General features: G+C 39.2%; 1 protein-coding gene across 5 annotated transcripts in view; it reads right to left on the bottom strand.

Moving 5' to 3' along the window:
- DNAJC13 (DnaJ heat shock protein family (Hsp40) member C13) overlaps positions 1 to 19,954 on the bottom strand; it is a 136,153-nt gene that overhangs the window by 3,511 nt on the left and 112,688 nt on the right. For all 5 annotated transcript variants that reach the window (XM_043965752.1, XM_043965748.1, XM_043965751.1 and 2 more), the window contains 10 exons: positions 19,378 to 19,477; positions 19,076 to 19,150; positions 18,781 to 18,893; positions 17,424 to 17,593; positions 17,217 to 17,259; positions 16,207 to 16,380; positions 10,547 to 10,726; positions 10,153 to 10,293; positions 5,851 to 5,994; positions 4,336 to 4,435 (listed from right to left, as the gene is read on the bottom strand). In XM_043965752.1, coding sequence (XP_043821687.1) covers positions 4,336 to 4,435; positions 5,851 to 5,994; positions 10,153 to 10,293; positions 10,547 to 10,726; positions 16,207 to 16,380; positions 17,217 to 17,259; positions 17,424 to 17,593; positions 18,781 to 18,893; positions 19,076 to 19,150; positions 19,378 to 19,477 — 1,240 coding nt within the window. The remainder of the gene's footprint in view (positions 1 to 4,335; positions 4,436 to 5,850; positions 5,995 to 10,152; positions 10,294 to 10,546; positions 10,727 to 16,206; positions 16,381 to 17,216; positions 17,260 to 17,423; positions 17,594 to 18,780; positions 18,894 to 19,075; positions 19,151 to 19,377; positions 19,478 to 19,954) is intronic.

Below are 19,954 nucleotides of genomic sequence, written 5' to 3'. Positions count from 1 at the left end.
TGTTTTTTTTTTTTTTTTAGTGAGGCAATTGGGGTTAAAGTGACTTGCCCAGGGTCACACAGCTAGTAAGTGTTAAGTGTCTGAGGCCAGATTTGAACTCAGGTCCTCCTGACTCCAGGGCCAGTGCTTTATCCACTCCTCCACCTAGCTGCCCCAATTTAACAATCACCTCTTTTTTTTTTTTTTTTTGTGAGCCAATGGAGGTTAAGTGACTTGCCCAGGGTCACACAGCTAGTAAGTGTCAAGTGTCTGAGGTCGGATTTGAACTCAGGTACTCCTGAATCCAGGGCCAGTGCTCTATCCACTGCGCCATCTAGCTGCCCCCCCCTTCATTCTAAATAATGATCCATGATCCTATGCTGCATGTGCCACCTCACAAAGTCCTTCAGAGATTATTCATCTCAGTGAGGATCACAATTCTCACTCTGCTCTCAAGCTTCCCCACACTTCCTACTTCAGTCGACTTTCCTCAGCTCTTTCCTCTCTTGATTTTCAGTGCTCAGTTGCTTAGAGACACTCATTATACAGCTTTCAATAGGACACTAAGCTTTTCTGATTAAGCACCTACTTTGTGCAGGGCTTACCTTCACCTGGGGCTGGGGGCGGGAAGACACATACCCACAAAACAAAGGTGCTTTGGAAATCTAAGCCATTCACAAAAAGGACCAACCTTACTGGACCTACTGTGAAAGGACGTAGGAGCTACCATCAGGACAAAAAGAAAAAGGCTTCTGAATCACGGAGAAGAATTAAAGCCCATTAAGGCTGATTTCCAGCAAGAATGGTGGGCACAACAAAACTGATTTGTTAGGGGTGGGGTGGGGTGGGTAAGGGCATGGCCAATGGAAGCCGCTGCTTCTCGTTGGCCTGGTTACAATTTTCTACAATGCATGAATCTGTACAGGTGCTTTTTCCAGTCTTACCTGGACAAAAGTTTCTCTTTCTGAGGAGTTAGGAAGCTTTTCCGAATTGCTATCCTGACACTATGCTTCTCCTACCACTGAATCCAAACCCAATTAAGTTCCTAAAAATACCCAAAGAAGACACTTAGAGATCTCTGAGACAAGGACAGGGGAGAGCCCTCCATCTCTTCCCTTACGGTTCTCCTCCCTTTCAGGGCCAAACTTCTCAAAGTGCCTGCTGGTCTAACTTACTCTGCCCCCACTCACTTCTTGCCATCTAACTCCACTGAAAAGGTTCTTCCAGGTTACCAAGGATGCCTCATCAGTTCAACGTTATGTCCTTTTCTCAGTCATCATCCTCCTGGAGGGCCAAGACTGTCCTGGCTTGTCCTCAGGGCCTAGCACAGAGATGTCTACTTGATGCTTGAAATTAATTTAATCATAAACATTACACTTTCCTCTTTGACTTATGCCCTTCATAACACTTCAGCTACAGAGTGCTTAGGTACAGACGACTCAATTCATTCCTAGGTTCTAAATAATTTCAAACAATTGTTTCAAGTTAACAAACTCTCATGTCAACAAGTGCATGTGTGCAGTGGAGTGTCTTTCAATTTCCCATTTAGGTACTTTCTCCTCTGCTGCCAAAGCCATGGCTCCGTGTATAGATGGGGAAGCTGAACCATCCAAGTAGAAAAGGACACCAAACAAGCCAGCCAAGAGAGGCCACGTAACAAGCTAAGGGCTCACATTCACTCACTCGACTTGCTGCCCAGTTTATGTTGCACATTTCTGTCCCACTGAAAGGATCTCACTCCTGACTGAGGGAGCTGAGTACAACAGCAGCCCACAGCCTCAGGTAATCCACCAATTGGGTGCGTTACCTATTGACAGGGCCTATAGGCTGGAGGGGGCAGGATTACCTTTGACCTGACATGGATTCTTCTGAGTCCTGCTTTGTTTTGACTGCTACCAATAAAAATCCTCAGCCATATGCCGATTTCAGGGGTAAGCTACAAAGTGATAAGCTATGGAGAGAGAAGCCCTCATCAAAGCCAGCTAGCGGCCCCGAGGAAGCAGCAGGCGAGTTAGCCTACGGGCTGGGACAAAGGGTGATCGCAAACTGCCTGAGGAATAGCAGTCTCTCTGGACTTTTACCAGCAGGATGGCTCTGACCCCGCCAAGGTTCTGTCCTTCAGGAACTCTCTCTAAACCTCTGCCTCGTGTGCCAACCTTACTGGACCTACTGTGAAAGGGCGTAGGAGCTGCCATCAGCTGGCTTGGAATATTTACATGGGACCCCCATTTCTAGTGTCCAGCAAGTGTGGAAAGAGTCAGGGTGAAAAGTGCTCAAACCCTGTATAGGGAGGAGAAAACACCCTTAGTATCCTGAAGCAGAATTCTGCATTCTCCCAAAGAAATGCTACCGTTACATGTGGCCATGACATTATACCGTCCAAGTTTAAACTGATTTTTCAATGCAGACCTGGGAGGTCTTTCAGATAGATACTTTCCAAGTTCCAAAAGACTGACATTGACCTTAAGGGACATAACAAATCCACTATTTGTTCATCTTTAATGGTTGGGAGATCCTCCGTGGAGAACCTGGAAGAACATAAGAGTCCATGTAAAAGATGAAGAGACATGAGGGGGGTTACAGTCTGAGAAGAAGACTCACACATATGAAATCAGTGTGCTCAAGACTGTACTAGGGACCTGGCAGTGGGTAAGTGTGTGTATGCTTTAAGTGGGTGACAGTTTCTTCTCTTGAGGAGCAGCAAATACTCCTGTAGTTGGCAAACACTACTTTAACTTTAAACTACTATATGTTTCCTGGGCTTTTATATGTAGAATCAAACAGATCTTCCCACCTCTGCTACCACCCTGGAATACTTGTTTATGAAATGTGATTACTACCAAGCCGCTGCCCCATGGAGCCCAAAGATCTAAACATTTAAAGAAACAATTGTTCTTAGATGGTTTATACTTTGTTAAAATTTAATATAGATGCTGAAGCAGATTTGGTGGCTCTAAATCTCTATGTTGTTTCTGCCCTGAGGAGACCAGAAAGGGAACTCAAAATAAGAGTAGAGGTGTGTCTTCTATCTGCCAGACAAGCTTCATTAGGGCAGGTGCCACACATGTCATTTTCCATTTCAGCACTTCCCAATTCTCTTTACATAACAGATACTTAACACGTTTTCATTTATTTGTTAGAGAATTATAGGCTGATCCTCAAAGTACCCTGTACTTCAAGCATCCCAGATATAGTTCCACTCATACTTTGCACTAGACAGAAATCTATTAAAGAGTGTTAATGGTGAAGGGAAAAGGCAGCAAATTCAACAAAATGAAAAATTACAATCATGCAACATTTTTCTAAAGCTGTTATGCTTATTTGCTGGGTCACTCTCTGGTACAATTTCTAAATCTGTAGTACTGGAAGTCAGACAACAGCTAAAGCTTACTTGGTGACAGACCAACAATGCATGCAACATTCAGTTTTCAGTCTTTTCTTGAGGGCTGGCTAATTCAGTTATGCCAAATCTTGCATTTGAATGCTGTGTGAAGAAGGACGTATTTTCATAGGATGCCAAACAATTCCATGTAAATGGTTAAGAAATATCCTCCAGTTTCAATTTTCATTTCCATATAAGCAGAAACTTTGTTTCAGTAATTACCCTTTGCATACACATTTATGCAATGAAAAGAGTCTATTGGTGAAGAAAAATTTCCCTAAAACCCAGCAAATTCTTAACTCCACTCATGTCCCTCAAATGTGACAAATAAGATGTCTCCCATGACTTAGAGTAATATCATCTCACAAGAGGCTTTTTCAATAAAGCATTAACCTGTACTCTGATGATTCCCATTTTGGGTATCCAAGTATTTCCTTTCAGGAGGAGCCTCAACCCCAGAACTTTGAAAAACACCAACTAGCCAGTGGGAATTGAAAGTTGCTACTGGATCTTTTTTTTTTTTTAATTATCAAAAGATCTGGATCTTGAGGCCATGTTCTCAATAACAAAGATCTTCATGTTTCTGCTATGTCTGTTTTTTATTTGTGCCACTTTCTGAGAAGTTCAAGAAAAACATGTTTTTACTTGGAACGTGGTGTGTATAAAAATGCCACTTTATAAATGAATCCAAACTGACCACAGTATATAGTCTACTAAACAAAGCATAGGTTATCTTCCCCCTTGTATTTTTACAATGTCATGTGCTGACAAAGGCAAAGACAAACAAACCCTGAGCCTTAGTGGCTACATGACAGCATCCTAGCCCATGATGAAGTGGAAATGCTGGGCAAACCAGGACTGACCTAAAACACCATTTTATAAATATTTTCAACACCTGATTCGGTTGAAGCAGTATGGATTTTTTTTTTAAACTTTTCTTTTAAACTGAAGAGACAAAACCCCAAACTTCTGACCTGTGAGGTATCCAGCTGTTTGTGAGTCAGAAATGAACAAGTCGTGTTTCTGATCTTTGAAGGCACTCCAGACGGAAGATCGAGACAGGATTTCATTTACCTAGAAGGCAATGGGTTTTTTGGTCACTTTATTTTGAGGAAAATTGCCAAGGAAAGCTCTAACCAGTCCACTTAAATCCATATAATTTTGACGGAGAAAAGCTATGAAATCATGGTATACAAGAAGAAGTCTGAGGAATCAGTAAGTACAACTCATCTCTTACAGGAAGAGTTCAATTACTAAAGCTACTTGAAACCAGTCTATAAAGTTAGATCAATAGGAACTAAGTTCTAATAGCACAAGAAAAATGCAAATAAAAATTGAAATGTGTCCTTGATTATTACTAACAGAAATACCAGAAGACATGAGTCTTTAAAGATATTGTGTGATTGTCAAACCACACAATATATTACAATTTTAGCAATAAGTCATAATTTTTCTGTTGCAACTTTAAAATGAAAGGCAATGGGGCAGCTAGGTGGTGCAGTAGATAACGCACAGGCCCTGGACTTCGGAGGACCTGAGTTCAAATCCGGCCTCAGATACTTGATACTTACTAGCTGTGTGACCCTAGGCAAGTCACTTAACCCCAATTGCCTCACAACCCCCCCCCCCCAAAAAACCAAAACAAAAAAAAAAAAAAGAAAGGCAGTGCGGCATCTCGGTTATAGAACAGGCCTTAAAAGTCAGGAAGACCTGGACCCAAGTCCCACTTCAGACATAAATGGACTGTGTGCCTTTGGACAGGTAATTTTAACCTCTCTGCGTCCCAGGCACTTTTCTAAGATGAACCCGCATGTGCTGATGCTCATTAGAAGAGTGAATTTCCTCTCTACAGTGATGAAATCACAGGTCCTGTTAAGGGCTAAAATTCTAGGAAAACTGTCTAAAATATCCAATGAGTGGTCGCCAATAAATTACAAGCTTTAGCAAGAGTTAGACTTTTAAGCGTTTATTAAGGAGAACAAGAATTTGGTAAAGAGAGAGAGAAAGGCCTAGATTCCTATCTATTAAAGGGAGAGCACATTTCTAGCTCCCTTCTCCACCAGAGTCCAAAGGAAAGAGCGTGAGACCGAGCGCCAGTCTCTTCCTTCCTCCTCCCACTCGTCCGCGTCACTTCCTGATGCCAAAGAAAAGACTCCTGGTCTTGCCCTCAAAGACCTTTGCTTCATGGGCAGAACTCTTCTACAGTAAGTCTCCAGCAGGTGGCGTTATTCCAATCGTTACAGTCCAAAAAAAAATTAAATATGAATTCATGATGGGCTGCCATGGCCAAAGATTCACTGTATTATCTAAAGATAACAAACACTACTGATCCTCCACTAGTATTCTTCAATTTGGCCCTAATGCCAGGTAGTTAAGAAAGACACACACTAATCCACTCACATTCCCTTTGCTGGCCCCACTTGTGACAACTCACTGAAGAATCCCTGGTCTGTCTAGAGCATCTAACCAGGCCAGTCACACACACTCACCTGTTCTCCATACTGCAGGCTTCTGGTCATCGACTTCAGGGCTTTAACAATCTGAGCCTTCGTGGCTGCTGGGCTATCCAAATTTTCAAGGCCAACGCCTTCTAGCAACTTTAAGAGATATGGAACCAAATCTGCTTTCAGGGCCTGCAAGTATCAGATAAATATACTTTTAAAAAAGGATCTAACCAAAGTAAAGCCATAAAATCAGGATTTTTCACTGAGAGAATGGCAACCACCTGCTAGGCTGTTACAAAACAGCTACCTTGTTGTTGTGATATTGTTCTCATGCTAAGAGAATTGCACAGTATCTGTCTGATTCTATTTTAATGAGAAATACATTTTTCTCAAGTTATTCAACCACCTGTTTATTGCCTATACTTTCTATCCTCACAAACAAACTGTGGTATCATGCTGGTTTTCACTGCCTCTTCCCAATCACAAAAAAGCCATGTTTAAACTCCATATCAGCTAATTAGACATTAAAATTCTCAGTGATCACAGTGTAGTCCCATCTGTGTGTGTGTGTGTGTGTGTGTGGAAGATGAGAGACCTTTTAAAAAATTAAGGCCTCATGTAGTTGTAGATTAAGAAGACTTTTAGTCCTTCAAAATCCTATTCATGGGATGGGGGTGAAGTGAGAAAAATCATAAAATATAACTTGCTATATTTTTGAAAAATAATATTAATGAAAAGATAGGAACAGAAAAACCAGAATCACTTCCCAAGAATATAATTATTCAATTCTGAGAGGGCAAAATGAGGATGTAATTAGCTAGATCTACATTTTAAATGCTCTACAGTTACAAAAGAATTTCAGTAGATTTATAATAATTCATTTTGTAAAATAAAATTAAACAGAAAAAAGGCAGCATATCATGGATAGAGTCATGAAAATCTGCATTCAGTCCTATTTTGGACACCAACTACGTGACCATGGACAAGCTTGGAGTTGCCTGAGGCAACAAGAGATTTAAGTTACATACAGAAGAAGTGCAAATCTATCTAGGTGGAAAGAGTTCCACCTGAGAACATAAATAATTAAAACATTAAGTACAGTGTTTGATAAACTCCAAAACATAAATTATTTCTAGAAAGATTAATGTTTTGACAACATCTGCTGGGGAATATATAAAGGAGTTTGGCAGAAATTGGATGCAGCCCAACATTTTACACCATAATCTACAATAAGCTCAAACTGGGTATGCAACTTGAATATAAAAGGTCACACCATTTAAAAATAATTAAAAGAGAATTCAATCAAGATAAAGATTGAACAACTGTGGTTAGATAGAATTATGAAGCTTTTGCATGATAGAGGTAACTTGGTACAAGTCCTATTTCTGACACATAGCATCTCTCAGTGCTCTGTACATCTAGGTTTATAAGTTGCAGAGATGTCAACTTCCATGGGTGGAGGGAGTTTCCTCATCTGAGAATTTCCTGTCAGTGAAATCTTAGGTCCAGTCACTGTTTCTACCCTCATTAAATGCCCTTTCTTTAAACTTAAATGTGTCCTTTGGATGACTGATAAAAGCTCCCAATTATATCTTACATGATTAAAATAAAGAAGTAATCAGAAAAGGAACTGTGCAGTGGGGAAAAATATCTGCCTCAAATATCACCAACAAAAGTTTGCTATCTGAGATATTCAGGAAATTGACACCAAAAGATAACACCATTAGGTAACTGGTCAAAGGATATGAATACATCATTTGCAAAAGAACTGAAAACTATAAATGATGATGTGAAGAGGTTCCAAATGATTAATACCTAAAGAAATGCAAATTAAAACAACACTCAGGTTGTTTTTTTGTTTGTTTCTGCAGGGCAATGGGGGTTAAGTGACTTGCCTAGGGTCACGCAGCTATTAAGTGTCAAGTGTCTGAGGCCAGATTCAAACTCAGGTCCTCCTGAATCCAGGATCAATGCTCTATCCACTGCGCCACCTAGCTGCCTCCGACTCAGGTTGTTTTAACCTTCATCTCATGCAAATTGAGAGGTGACACAGTCTAATAGTCAATGTTGGAGGGATTCTAGAAAGATGGGAACACTAAGGCACTATACAGAGCTGTAAAGTTGTCCAATTGTTTTGGACACCAATTTGGAATCATGCAAGAAGATAAGCTGTCTGTGGCCTCTGCTTCTGTTGTGAGGCACATACCCCAAGGACCTGAAGACAGAACAAAAGACTGGAGAGCTATCAAAATACTCATAGCCCAGCTCTTCAGAATAGCTAAGAACTGGAAACAAAGGGATTGAGGGAACTAAAAATAAAATTGTGATAAGAATAATGGAATACTATTGTACATAAGAAATGACATGAATTCAGAAAAACTAAGAATCAAGGGTAATGACTTGATGCAGAGTAAAACAAGCAGTTCCAAAAGAACAATATATACATAAGACAATAACATAAATGAGAAAAAACCCCCACTGATTAGGAAGTTGAACTGTAATTAACAAACCAATGAGGGTTCCCAAGAAAAGATAATGAAACACCTCTGCAGTTATAGCTGAGAGTTGGGTGGAATATTATCTCTGTGGTTGCTGTGATATGGGACCGTTTTTACTTTCTTTTATGTAATTAAGGAGAGTCTGATGGGGGGGTGGGGTGGCAGGGATCTCTGAGAAGTTGTAATGATTGGGGAAAAAAAAAAGTTGCAATGATTGGTGTAGAGAAAAACATACCAATAAAAACAAGGTGCCCAGAACTGGGATAAAACAGTCAAATCCTTAATCTAGGAAAGTGTTACATTCTAAATAGAGGGCAGGTTCTGAGGGAAGCTTAAAGAAATCTATCAAGGACATCATAAAGCTGAAATAGAGACTCAAGAGCAGTAGCTGAAACCCTGGAAGTAGGGGATTAGAGTGGCCAGAGGAAGACCATCTCCTCTTCCTTCCCACAGGCAAAAATTCAATGACCCAGTTCAGTTTCTTCACCTCTTCTGACACATCTGCCTGCATTCTTCTCCCTTGGTGCTCACAACTGCCCTGTCAAAAGGTCCCTTCAGAAGAACTTCCTATCACCTTACTGACACTCCCATTCCCTAGTACAAATTATTTCTGCTGGGTGTTTTTTTGTTTTTTCAGTGAGGCAATTGGGGTTAAGTGACTTGCCCAGAGTCACACAGCTAGTAAGTATTAAGTATCTGAGACTGGATATGAACTCAGGTACTCCCGGTGCTCTATCCACCACGCCACCTAGCTGCCCCCATTAAAAAAAAAATTTTTTTTTAAGTGAGGCAATAGGGGTTAAGTGACTTGCCCACAGTCACACAGCTAGTAAGTGTCTGAGGCCAGATTTGAACTCAGGTACTCCTGATTCCAGGGCCTATGCTCTACCCACTGCTCCACCTAGCTGCCCCTCTGCTGGGTGTTATAAGTATTGGTGCACTAATCAAGAGTGTGCAGGCTCCTGAGAACCAACTGCTATATTTTCAGATGTTTATTTAAAAGAAAGACTTGATAAACAAAAGTTGAGAACTATCTTTACATGTAACGGAAAAAATAAAATATCTCATAAAACCAAAAAAAAAAGACTTGCTTATCAGTCTGAGAGGTGGTGGGAGAACCTGGGGGAATTTTTAAACCCCGAGGCAGGTAGGCAGCTAATAGCCAGCTATAGCTTTACCAGTTAAGAGCAGTCAGATAGCCAGCCAGTAGTCCACAGATTAAGCCCCAGTTAATTAATAATATTTTTACACAGAGTAAGTGTTTACACTCCAGGAATTGGCAAATTCTACAAAGCAGGACTTGATTTATTGTTTTGTGGCTTGTCTAGGCTTAAGAAAGCGATTAAGTATTAACTACATTAATAATGCAATGCAAATTTAAAAATCAGTCAATAAACATTAAGTGCCTACTATATGCCAGGCACCACTAAGCACATAAACATAAAAGATATGTCATGCATACATTTTTTTTAACCTGGAGAGTTGGTTGTTTAACATTTATTAGCATACATTTGGGACCAATTTACATTAATGTGTAAAAGACCAAGATGGTAGCTCTAAATGTTTTCTCAGAAACATTTTTATAATTAGTTCACTAAAAACCCAGGTGGAATTTAAGACCAATAAAATAAAAAAATGCAAATAGGAAAAGGAGGCTGCTACTGACCATAGCTGGGAGTCTGCCCCTCAGACTGGTTTCTTCCTTATGTTCACATTTCTTTCCTTTACTTCTTCCTTTTATATGTATCAGTGGGGACTGACTACACCTACAGGCACCATTAGGGAACTACTCTACCAAGCAGAGAACTGGAAGTAACTCTAATTTTACATTACAAATAGAGCTGTTTACCTGGGCCACTAAATCACTTTGCTCCTTCTGGAACATGCGATTAATTGCTTCACAGCCCAGACCAACTGTGTCCGACCGCCTTTTCATTCCATTCATCAGAGGACCAATGGTGTCCAGAGATGCCATTGCACGAACACACAACTATATACACAGAAGAAAAAACTGCACTGTTATCAAGCCCTGCTTCTAAATAATGAATATACGATGTACATTATATAATGTCTTTTCTGATGGAGAAACATTTAAATCTACTGTATTAAATGTGAGTTTTCCATAACTGTAGAATATGTTTAAAGTGTTATCAGAATGGATCCAATTTGAGGCAAGGGTTGAACAATTGACAGAACTCTGCTGTTATCTGTTAAGACAACCAACTCTTCCAAAGGGAGAATACCTCGTTATCAGAGAGTGAGTGTATGACTCGAATGGCGCTCTTTGGAATGGCATTGTTCTTGTGATTCATTGCTTGGATAACTTTAGGCAGATGACCCAATGGTGGCACTTGATCTGCGAGCTGGGGTTGTGCACTGAAAAGACATACTGCTGCTGTTGTTAAAGTTTCCAGGGTTTCTCCCTTTGGGGGGGGAAAAAAAAGCAAAGTCTCAAACACACAAAAATAGCCTAGTTAATTGTTTTGCATTTATAACTAACAATGCCTGAGTTTTAAGTACTGAAATTAGAAAATCAGTTCACAAAACCAAGGCATGTTTTTTTCCATTCCTTTGGCTTTCAGTATTTAAAAGAAAATAAACCCCATTTTTATTTAAATAGTCATTTGCTCGAGTAAAATGCTATCAGTAAATTTTACTTTTTCAAAGTATAAATTCTCAAAGATTTTAGAAGCAATCACCAAGTGTTGTAGCAATTCTCATGTTAGGAGACACTGACAGCCTGGAAAAAACTAATGTGCTTGTGTGTTATTTTCTTTTTAAATATTACGTGTGTATATGCCCCCCCCCCTTTAATCAGTAAAAATCCATTTTCTCCCTCCCTAATTCTTGTTTCCCTAAATACAAACAAAAGAAAAACAAAACCTGTTAAAAAATATGTACAGTCAAGTAAAACCATTTATGCAGTGGCCATGTTCAAAGAAAATATGTTTCATTCTTTACTCTGAGTTCATCATCTCTATCAGGAGGTGAGGAGTACCTTTCATGATTAGTCCTCTGAAATCCTGGTTGGCATTATAATGTTGTTGTTCAGTTGTTTCTGACCTCATTTGGGGTTTTCTTGGCAAAGGTATTGGAGTGGTTTGCTATTTCCTTCTCTAGCTCTTTTTAGAGATAAGGAAACCAAAGCCAACAGGGTTAAGTGACTTGCCCAGGGTCACATAGCTAGTAAGTGTCTGAATCCAGATTTGAACTCATGAACATGTCTTCTTGATGCCAAGCCCAGTGCTCTATCCACTGTCTTTATCATAATATTGTTACATTGTATAAACTGTTCTCTAGGTTCTGCTCCCTTCATTCTGCATCAGTTCATGTCTTCCCATAGTTCTCTGAAACAACCCCTGTCATTTCTCACAGCACAATAGTATCCCATCATGTTTATATACCATAACTTGTTCAACAATTCCCCAATTTATAAGCATCCTCTTATATTCCCATTCTTTGCCACCTCAAAGAAAGGCTATAAATATTTTTGTATATGCTTGGTAAATTTTCCTAAGGACTCCCTTACTCTAAATTCTCCCTATCTCTTCTCCTCTTTCCCTATAAAATATATTTCTTTACCCAACTCTGCATGTTCTTCCTTCTTTTGACCGAGCAGATGAGGTTTATGTCAGCTGTCCCCCACCCACACCTTCTTCTTCATGTATATGTATAGATGCCTACTTATGCACCCTGATTATGTGAGATAATTTCCCCTAACAACTGTTCACTGTGTTCCCCACCTCCCCTGACCTCACCATTGTATATTCCTCTTGCTTTCCATTCTTTCCTTAGGATCATAGAGACATAACCAGAATATTTCTAGGCCTTGTCTAAATAGACTCCTTCTATGATCCCTAATAATAGGGTTCAGAGGAGATGTATGTATCATCTCCCCATATTAGAATTGAAGTAGTTTATTCTTGTCTTTTAATCATTGTTCATTCATGTTTTACATTTTTATATTTCTCTTCACTTTTGTGAAGTTCAGTGTTGTTATGCAGCTCTGGTCTTTTCATTCTAAAATGCTTGGAAGTTTTTTTAATAAAATTTTTCATTAAATGTTCATTTTTTTTTTCCTCCTGTATGATTTTACTCAGTTTTTCTGGGTAAACTGTTTTTGGTTAAAAGCCTTTATCTTTTGCCTTATGCAAGACTGTACTCCAAGCTCCCTGCTCCTATGGAGTAGTGGCTGATAAATCATGAGTAATCTTGACTGCGGTTTCTTGTTACTTGAATTCTTTGTGGCTGCTGGATGTATTTTTTCTTTTACCTTATTATGTTCTCTGGATTTTGGCTAAAATGTTCCTGGGAGTTTTCTTTTTAAGGTTTCAGGAAGTGACTCATATATCCTTTCTACTCCTATTTTTTTCACTAGTTCTAAGAGATCTGGGCAGTTAAAAAAAAGATGTCTAGAATATGATGTGTTGGAAACTTATAATCTACCTTCAGACAGAGAGGTAACAGACTTGGAATACATATATATCACACAACATATGTATGGATATGGCTAAAGGAGGAAATTGCTTTGCTTGACTATACATATGTATAACATGTTTTGCTTTTCTTGCCTTTTAATTAAGTGTGGGATGGAAAATTTGGAATTGAAAATAAAATTAAACAAGATAATACATAAAAAATTAAGAACTTCAGTTCAATTAAAAATTATGATATTTAGGTTCTTTTTCTGGTTATAGTTTCAGTGAATTTTTGTGCCTCTTTTACAATTAGGCCAATTGTTTTTTAGGGTATTTTCTTCAGTATTTCTTGTGCCTCTGTTACCAAGCCATTAAATTCTCTTTTCATAATTTTCTTCTATCACTCATTTCTTTTCTCAATTTATCCTCTCTACCACTCATCTATTTAAGTCTTCCAGGAATTCTTGCTGGGCTTAGTTCCAATTAGTCTTTTTTTGAGGCTTTTTTGGGTAGCTGTTTTCACACTGTCTTCTTCTGAGTTTATGTCTTGGCTTTTCTGCCATTGCAGTAGCCTTTGACTGTCTATTTTTTGTTGTTGTTTGCTCATTTTCCCAGGCTATATTTTGACTCTGAATTTTATGTTAAGGTCAGGCTCTGCTTGTCATTGTTAGGGGTTAGGAGACATTGTCCCAAGTTCAGGCTTTTTTGTGTTATTTTCAGAGCTAGTTCTGGGGGATCTGCAAGTTTTTTGTGCTTCCAAGGTGGTGTTATCCTGGGAGAGGTATGGTCACTGCTCTCCTGGTCTTGCACTCTGGTTTTTAACTAGGAAGGGTCCCTAATTCCCTGGAGCAGTAAATGTTAATACTCTTCTTGGCTCTGGAATTGTGACCGATTCCCCTGCTCTCCTGAGGCCACAAATGCTAGTGCTCCTCTTTGCCTTGGAACTGTGACTAGGGCTCCTGGTCTTTTGTTACTGACCACAAACACTCCTCTCCGCCCAGGAATCATGACCCAGAAATGAGTATGGGCAGTAGAGTTGCCAATTATCATCAGCAATGGGTCCCCATAATCTCGTTCTGACAAAATGTCTGATCCCCACTCCCAAAGCTGCTGCTGTCACCTTCGGGGCCCACTACCCACCCCAGTGTCACACACCTCTCCTGCTGACCTCTGAAGTTGTTGGCTGGAAGAATATCTCACCATGACCTTTTGTTGGGTTTGCTACTCCAAATTTTAATTTGAGGGGTTATTTTAAAGTTGTTTGGAGGACAATTTTGGGAAAGCTCAGCTGGGTGGCCGTCTCTCCTCTGCCATCTTGGCTTCTTTTCTATTTTTTTTTAAGTCTTTTGACTACGTTTTAATATTTCTGATTTTCTGGAGTCCCTGGTTTCTATCTGGTCCATTCTAACTTTCAGAGAACTTCTTCCTTGGACAAGGTGCTGTAACTCTTCAATAGTTTTAATCACCCCTGGAAGCACTCATTTAATTTATAAAAGCATTCTTAGCTCTTGCTTCATCTCTTCCAGGAACGGCAGAAAAATGACCTTTGAGCTTGTGCCTTACTCTGAGATTTTTCTGGGTGTTTTGAAGCCTTTCTTTTCTGGGTTTGTGTCCTGAAAATACCAGTCACCATCGTGGTTTTCAGGATGTTTTTTTTTTTTTAATTTGCTCATTCTTCCAATCTACTTCCTAACTTTGGCCCTGATGTGAGGGCTGGGATGCTCTTGTCACTGCTTTCTTTGCATACCGAGTATTGTTATTTCAGGATCTCGGGGAGAACTCAGGCTGGGGACGGGCATGTTATCTGTGCTCCCCCCAGAGGTCTGATCCAGGGCGAACTCTGAGCAGCAGGCAGTGCCGCCGGGATTAGTCATGTTAGCCAGCTGGGAAGTTTTGCTATTCAGAGTGAAGACTGCAGGCTCCCTTTTGGTCTGGGACTCTTGTCCTGGCCATGCAGACTTTAGGCTAGAAGCGAGAACTGATACCCTTAAGTGTTTCTAGCATTAGAGTCCTGTCACTGTTGTTTGTTTCTGTTAAATCTAGGGCCTGCTCCCTAACCAAGAATATTAGCCTGGGTGTAGATTCCCTTCCTCAATCCTTCCTGGGTTACAAACAGAGCTGCTCACTGGCAACCATTCTGGAACCCTGCAGCGCTTCATTATAGGTCTGGGTTCTCCCTGGATACCAGAGTGTTATGCATGGAGCTGTTCCCAATCAGACCCATCCCCAGTATCCAGACTTCCCTGTCTCCCCATGCTGACTGGCACTGGAAACAGGGCTCCTTCTGACTGTGTCTTAGATTTCCTCACTTCCCAGGATCTGGTCTGGTGCCTGTCCTAGAACTTAGTTCTGCACCAACCCACCACCCCTGGCCACATGTTACTTTTAATTTTGTGTGGTTTGTTTGTTTGGTTTTTTGGCAAGACTTATTTGTTGTAGGTAGCAAATTTGTAATGTCGAGAACACAAATCCCATCACCCTAGGCTTATGCCTTTTTGAATGCAGCACCATGTGCTTCTGACATGCATTGAAATATCGATGCAGATTAATACATAACCAGAAGGAAAGGTGGCAGACCAAAGAAAATGCAACCCTGCTCTCCTGCCTTTGTTTAGTTTTAAGTGCTTAATGAATGTGCTGCATGAGTTAAAATGCTACTATAAGTTACAATATGGGCAATAATGGTCCAATAAGGAATAAATGTAGGAATTCAGTAAGGAAAATTTTATAGGCAAATTTACAAGCTCATGTCATTGTAATGCTGATTTTTTTCAGAAAAACAAAACATTTACTAGTCCATGAAGCTTAACTCACATGTACATTGTCATTGATAACTCTAAAAATTCAAATAAATGGAGTCTTAGATAGTGTTTAAACCAGATGTGTGTGTGTGTGTGTGGCTGGTGGGGGGAAGAGGCTATAGCTCAAGGATCCCTTAGGTATAATACCAAGTAAAAGGCCATCACTTCTACCACCATGAGGGTCTTTTTAAACAATAGCAGCTTTTAAGGGGTGGGATCTGAAGTCCCTGTATAGTGTTCTTTACCCATCTACTCACTCAGCCTACTTCTTCCACCTACAAAAAGCAAAGCAAATATGAGATATCTGAGGTTTCCACTGTAAACTTCCATGATTTGCTTCTTCCTGATGCCAGCTCTACCCCAGGTTACCAAATGATCATAGAGGAATCAAAACTTTCTTGGAGCTCTTATATTATGAATGGATCAATTCAAGATGGATACTCCTGGCTACTTCAGAAATGATGCCAATTATACAACTCTGCTTTTAAGTAAGCCAATAGCAAAAACATAATGAATGTTAATTTTTTTGTACTTAAACAAAGCTCATCTTAAAAGTATGTAAAATCTGAAGCACATGAGCATGAAGATTTCAATTATCAAAAATAAAAAAAATCAGATTTTTCAGCCTTCTACAGTTGGCATTCCTATTTAAATATTATGCATATTTGAAAAATCAGTGCTTACATGAGGATTGTTCTTCTCCAGTAATTCAGTTAATTTTTCTAATAGTGCAATAAGAAATTCCCTTGGTTTCCTAAGAACCCAAGCTGGTTGTGCAATAAAGATCCTCAAGAAGACTCCTCCAACAGCCAGTTCCCCATCTGCTCCACCATACACAACAGCAAAGTCTTCAGGCAACTAAAATGGGAATGTAAATCAAGATTAAAGTCACAAACAACTGGGAAGCTAATTGTGAACAGTAAATGAAATCAGAGTTGCTAAAGCAGCACATGATAACCTATCTGCCTCTATTTCTTTGGACATTTCAGAACAGTAATATTTTAATTAATGTAATACAATGTTAATGTTTAACAGAATACAAAAAACTGACAGTTTTTTTTTCTTTTTTTTTGCGGGGCAATGGGTGTTAAGTGACTTGCCCAGGGTCACACAGCTAGAAAGTGTCAAGTGTCTAGTGTCTGAGCCCAGATTTGAACTAAGGTCTTCCTGAATCCAAGGCCGGTGCTTTATCCACTGCACCACTTAGCTGCCCCCAAAACTGACAGTTTTGATGTATTAGTATGCTACCGTGTGTGTGTGTGTGTGTGTGTGTATAAATAGAGAGATAGAGATATAAAAATATACAGATATATCGAGATGGACATATATAGATATAATATGCCACTATTTACTGACCTAGCATGGTAAGAATACAGTTTTTAAAATAAAGGGAATTTAAATTGTTTTCTCTTCCTTTAGTAATGAGATAATCTGAAGAAACCTAGGTTACCAAACATTTTAAAAGTCTGCATCTTTACACAGAGATGGCATAGACTCAAACCCTCAATGTACGTACTGTTTCATAAGTGAGGCAGTTGTTTGAAGTTAGTCAAGCCAGGTGATCTCTTGTAACCCGTTTCCTCATCCACAAAACAGGGATAATAAAAGACATACTACAACTAACCTATAACACTGGAACGTGGTTCAAATGAACCACACTCTGTAACAATAAAGCTGTTAATATTTTTTGTTACCTTCCAGTTTATTTCAGGGTTGTCTCTCTGATTTTTAAAGTGCCTTGAGGGGGAAAAAGAGAAAAAAAAAATCAAAGTTTATCCCTAAACTTCTTCCAGCTCCAATTTAAGGTATTAATGAGGAGATAAGAGAGGTAAGCGCCTGCCCCTTCCCAGCCACAAACGTTTTATTTAAGGGGACAGCTATTACCATAAATCTTTACATACTCTAACATCATTTCTCGAACTGTTGTGGATACTTTATCTCTGGAGTTGTCATTCCAAATTAACTCTGGATTTTCATGAGTCCCTTCAAAAATGTGAACAGCAGCTTCAGGACTGTCTCTCATGGCATCCATGAATACACCTGGTAGAAATTTCATTAATGTAATTCTAACCTGCAAAGAAAGTAAAGAAAAATCCACTGGAAACAACCGAATTGACAAAGTAGAAGTCTTCTTATAATAGAAAAATTTTGATACTAATGCCATGAAGATAACTAATTTAATATATACACAAAGCAAGGGTCAGAGAATGGGAGGAAAAACACCAAACTGTATGAAAATCTCACCTTGAACACGAAGGTCATAGAAAGGAATTAATGACTTTTAAATCTCCACTTAATTTTAAACAATAAAAAAGGGGTTTTCGTGTGTGTGGGTTTTTTTGGGGGGGGGCTTCTTCTGCAAAACTCAAAACACTAGCAGATCACACTGAAAATGTATCACTACCAAAGCTAGTTTCATAAATGCATAACCATCCTAACTGAATCACAACTTCAAAAACCGAGCTGTCTCATTACTCTTTTTAAGGTTCCTGTCGTTGTTAAACTGATGAGAATAAATTATGCCTCCTGAACAAAATCCTCTTCTCCATGCTCCCTAACCCCTCATCAGATAAATCTGCATAAAACTGTACTACGGACGAAATATAATGGCAGAACCAGGGAGCTAAGTCTATTCTAAGTTGTATTATTTTAAGGTATCATTTTAAGTGGATCTTGTTAACAATGGAAGGCTGAATGTAACTATGATTTTATCAAGTTTATGCCCCCCAGTTTTGGCCACTGCACTTATGAGCCACACTTTAACCACTGATTATCAGAAGGCTTTCAGTCCAGTGGCTATATTGTCTTTAATTGTATAGATGAGGCATTCCAACAACTTCTTTCCTTTATCGTTGTTGCCAGATGTCAGTGTTGAAATTTTTTCCACTTTTTTTCTAAAGGACTTCAAAGCAACATTGAATAGGTTTTTGTTTTTTACTTGAGTGGAAATGGGAGAACAGTGTGTGACCATATTTTCAATGACCACCCTTCCCTATATTTAGATAAACTTGAAGCCACCTTTAGTTTGGAGAAACATTTTGAGTTAAATGCAAGTTCCTCTAATTATGACTTGCTTAAAACCACTACTTACCACAAACAGATCATTTCAGGTTTAATTTTGCCACAGTCCCCATATCAAGTTGTTTTCACAACCCTTCCCACTTTAGAAAAAATAACATGATTACAAAATGAATCCATCTTCCTTCCAGATTTAATCCTTTAATCTTTAACAAAATTCTGGACATTTAGGGGGCTTACCTTTGGCCCTATCAGCTTATCTGCTGTCATTTTGGCAAAAAGTTCAGCTGTCTGGGACCGGACTTGTGGGTGGGTTGAATTGCAGAACATGTCCAGCAAATAAATGAGAGCTCCTGTAGAGAGAAAATGAGTCCAACTATCAGAATTAGCTGCCTCTGTGTCCACAACAGGACAGCTTCTTGCCTCTTACTTATGACAAACCAGGAGAGTGTGGGCACATCATTCAAAGGGGCTGCAAACAAGCTTTTCCATGGGAGCAGAGAGTAATAAGTAAGTAACTGAATGATTCTACTACCTTTGGCCATTGCCTCTTTGATTATTTTTGTACTTGATGTCAGTGCGTAGAGAGTTTCAAGAACAAGCTGGCGGCCTGTGGAGAAGCAGCAAGAATGACCAATTATAATGAATGCAGAGTCAGGCATTATAATAGCCTGGCCTAGAAATAAGTGACACAACAGATCCTGGAGAGTTTATCTGGCAGTCACCAGAAGGCCAGGGATAAACAACTTTTCATATTACTTGCAACATGTTTCAGTATAAAGAAATGAAAGCTGGCTATACTTTGATTTAAAATATTTAATAAATGGCTATACGCACTTGATGGCAGTGAATGCAGAAGGGCCAGTAAATTGGACAACACTATTGACTCTGCAATATTGTTGACACACTCTTGATTAGATGTTACTATGTTCACAACCTGAAAATGAATCAAAGACTCAGTAGGTTTTATGAAAAAATTATAAAGAACTACAGTTTTCAACAGAATATGTTAATATGCCATACATTTTGGTTTGGGAAAGAAAATTTGGGGCTGAAATAAGGTCAAGTAAATACAGTAATAAAACCAGGAAAGGGGAGCTTATGTAACAAGTATGCAACTTTTAGAGAAAAATTTCATTTATTCAGTAGAAGTAACAAAGTCACAGTATATGTAAAGATTTAATACACCATCAAATATGTACTGGTAGTGTATACCAAAGTAGAGTGCATTTTGTCTCTAAATTATAATTAAGGGTTAGTAAAGGTGAAAATATCTTCCAAATACACTAATACAGCTGCAATAACTCGCTAGCGTCTAAAGTACAACCACTGCTTCATTTGCTGCACTTTAAGGCACATAAAGAATCCTGGAAATGATGGCTTTGGTCTATGTAGCCTCCTCTTCAGCACCAAC

This window comes from Dromiciops gliroides, chromosome 5 (assembly GCF_019393635.1).
Source record: "Dromiciops gliroides isolate mDroGli1 chromosome 5, mDroGli1.pri, whole genome shotgun sequence".
Taxonomy (NCBI): Eukaryota; Metazoa; Chordata; class Mammalia; order Microbiotheria; family Microbiotheriidae; genus Dromiciops; species Dromiciops gliroides.
This window is presented reverse-complemented; position numbering and strand designations above follow the sequence as displayed.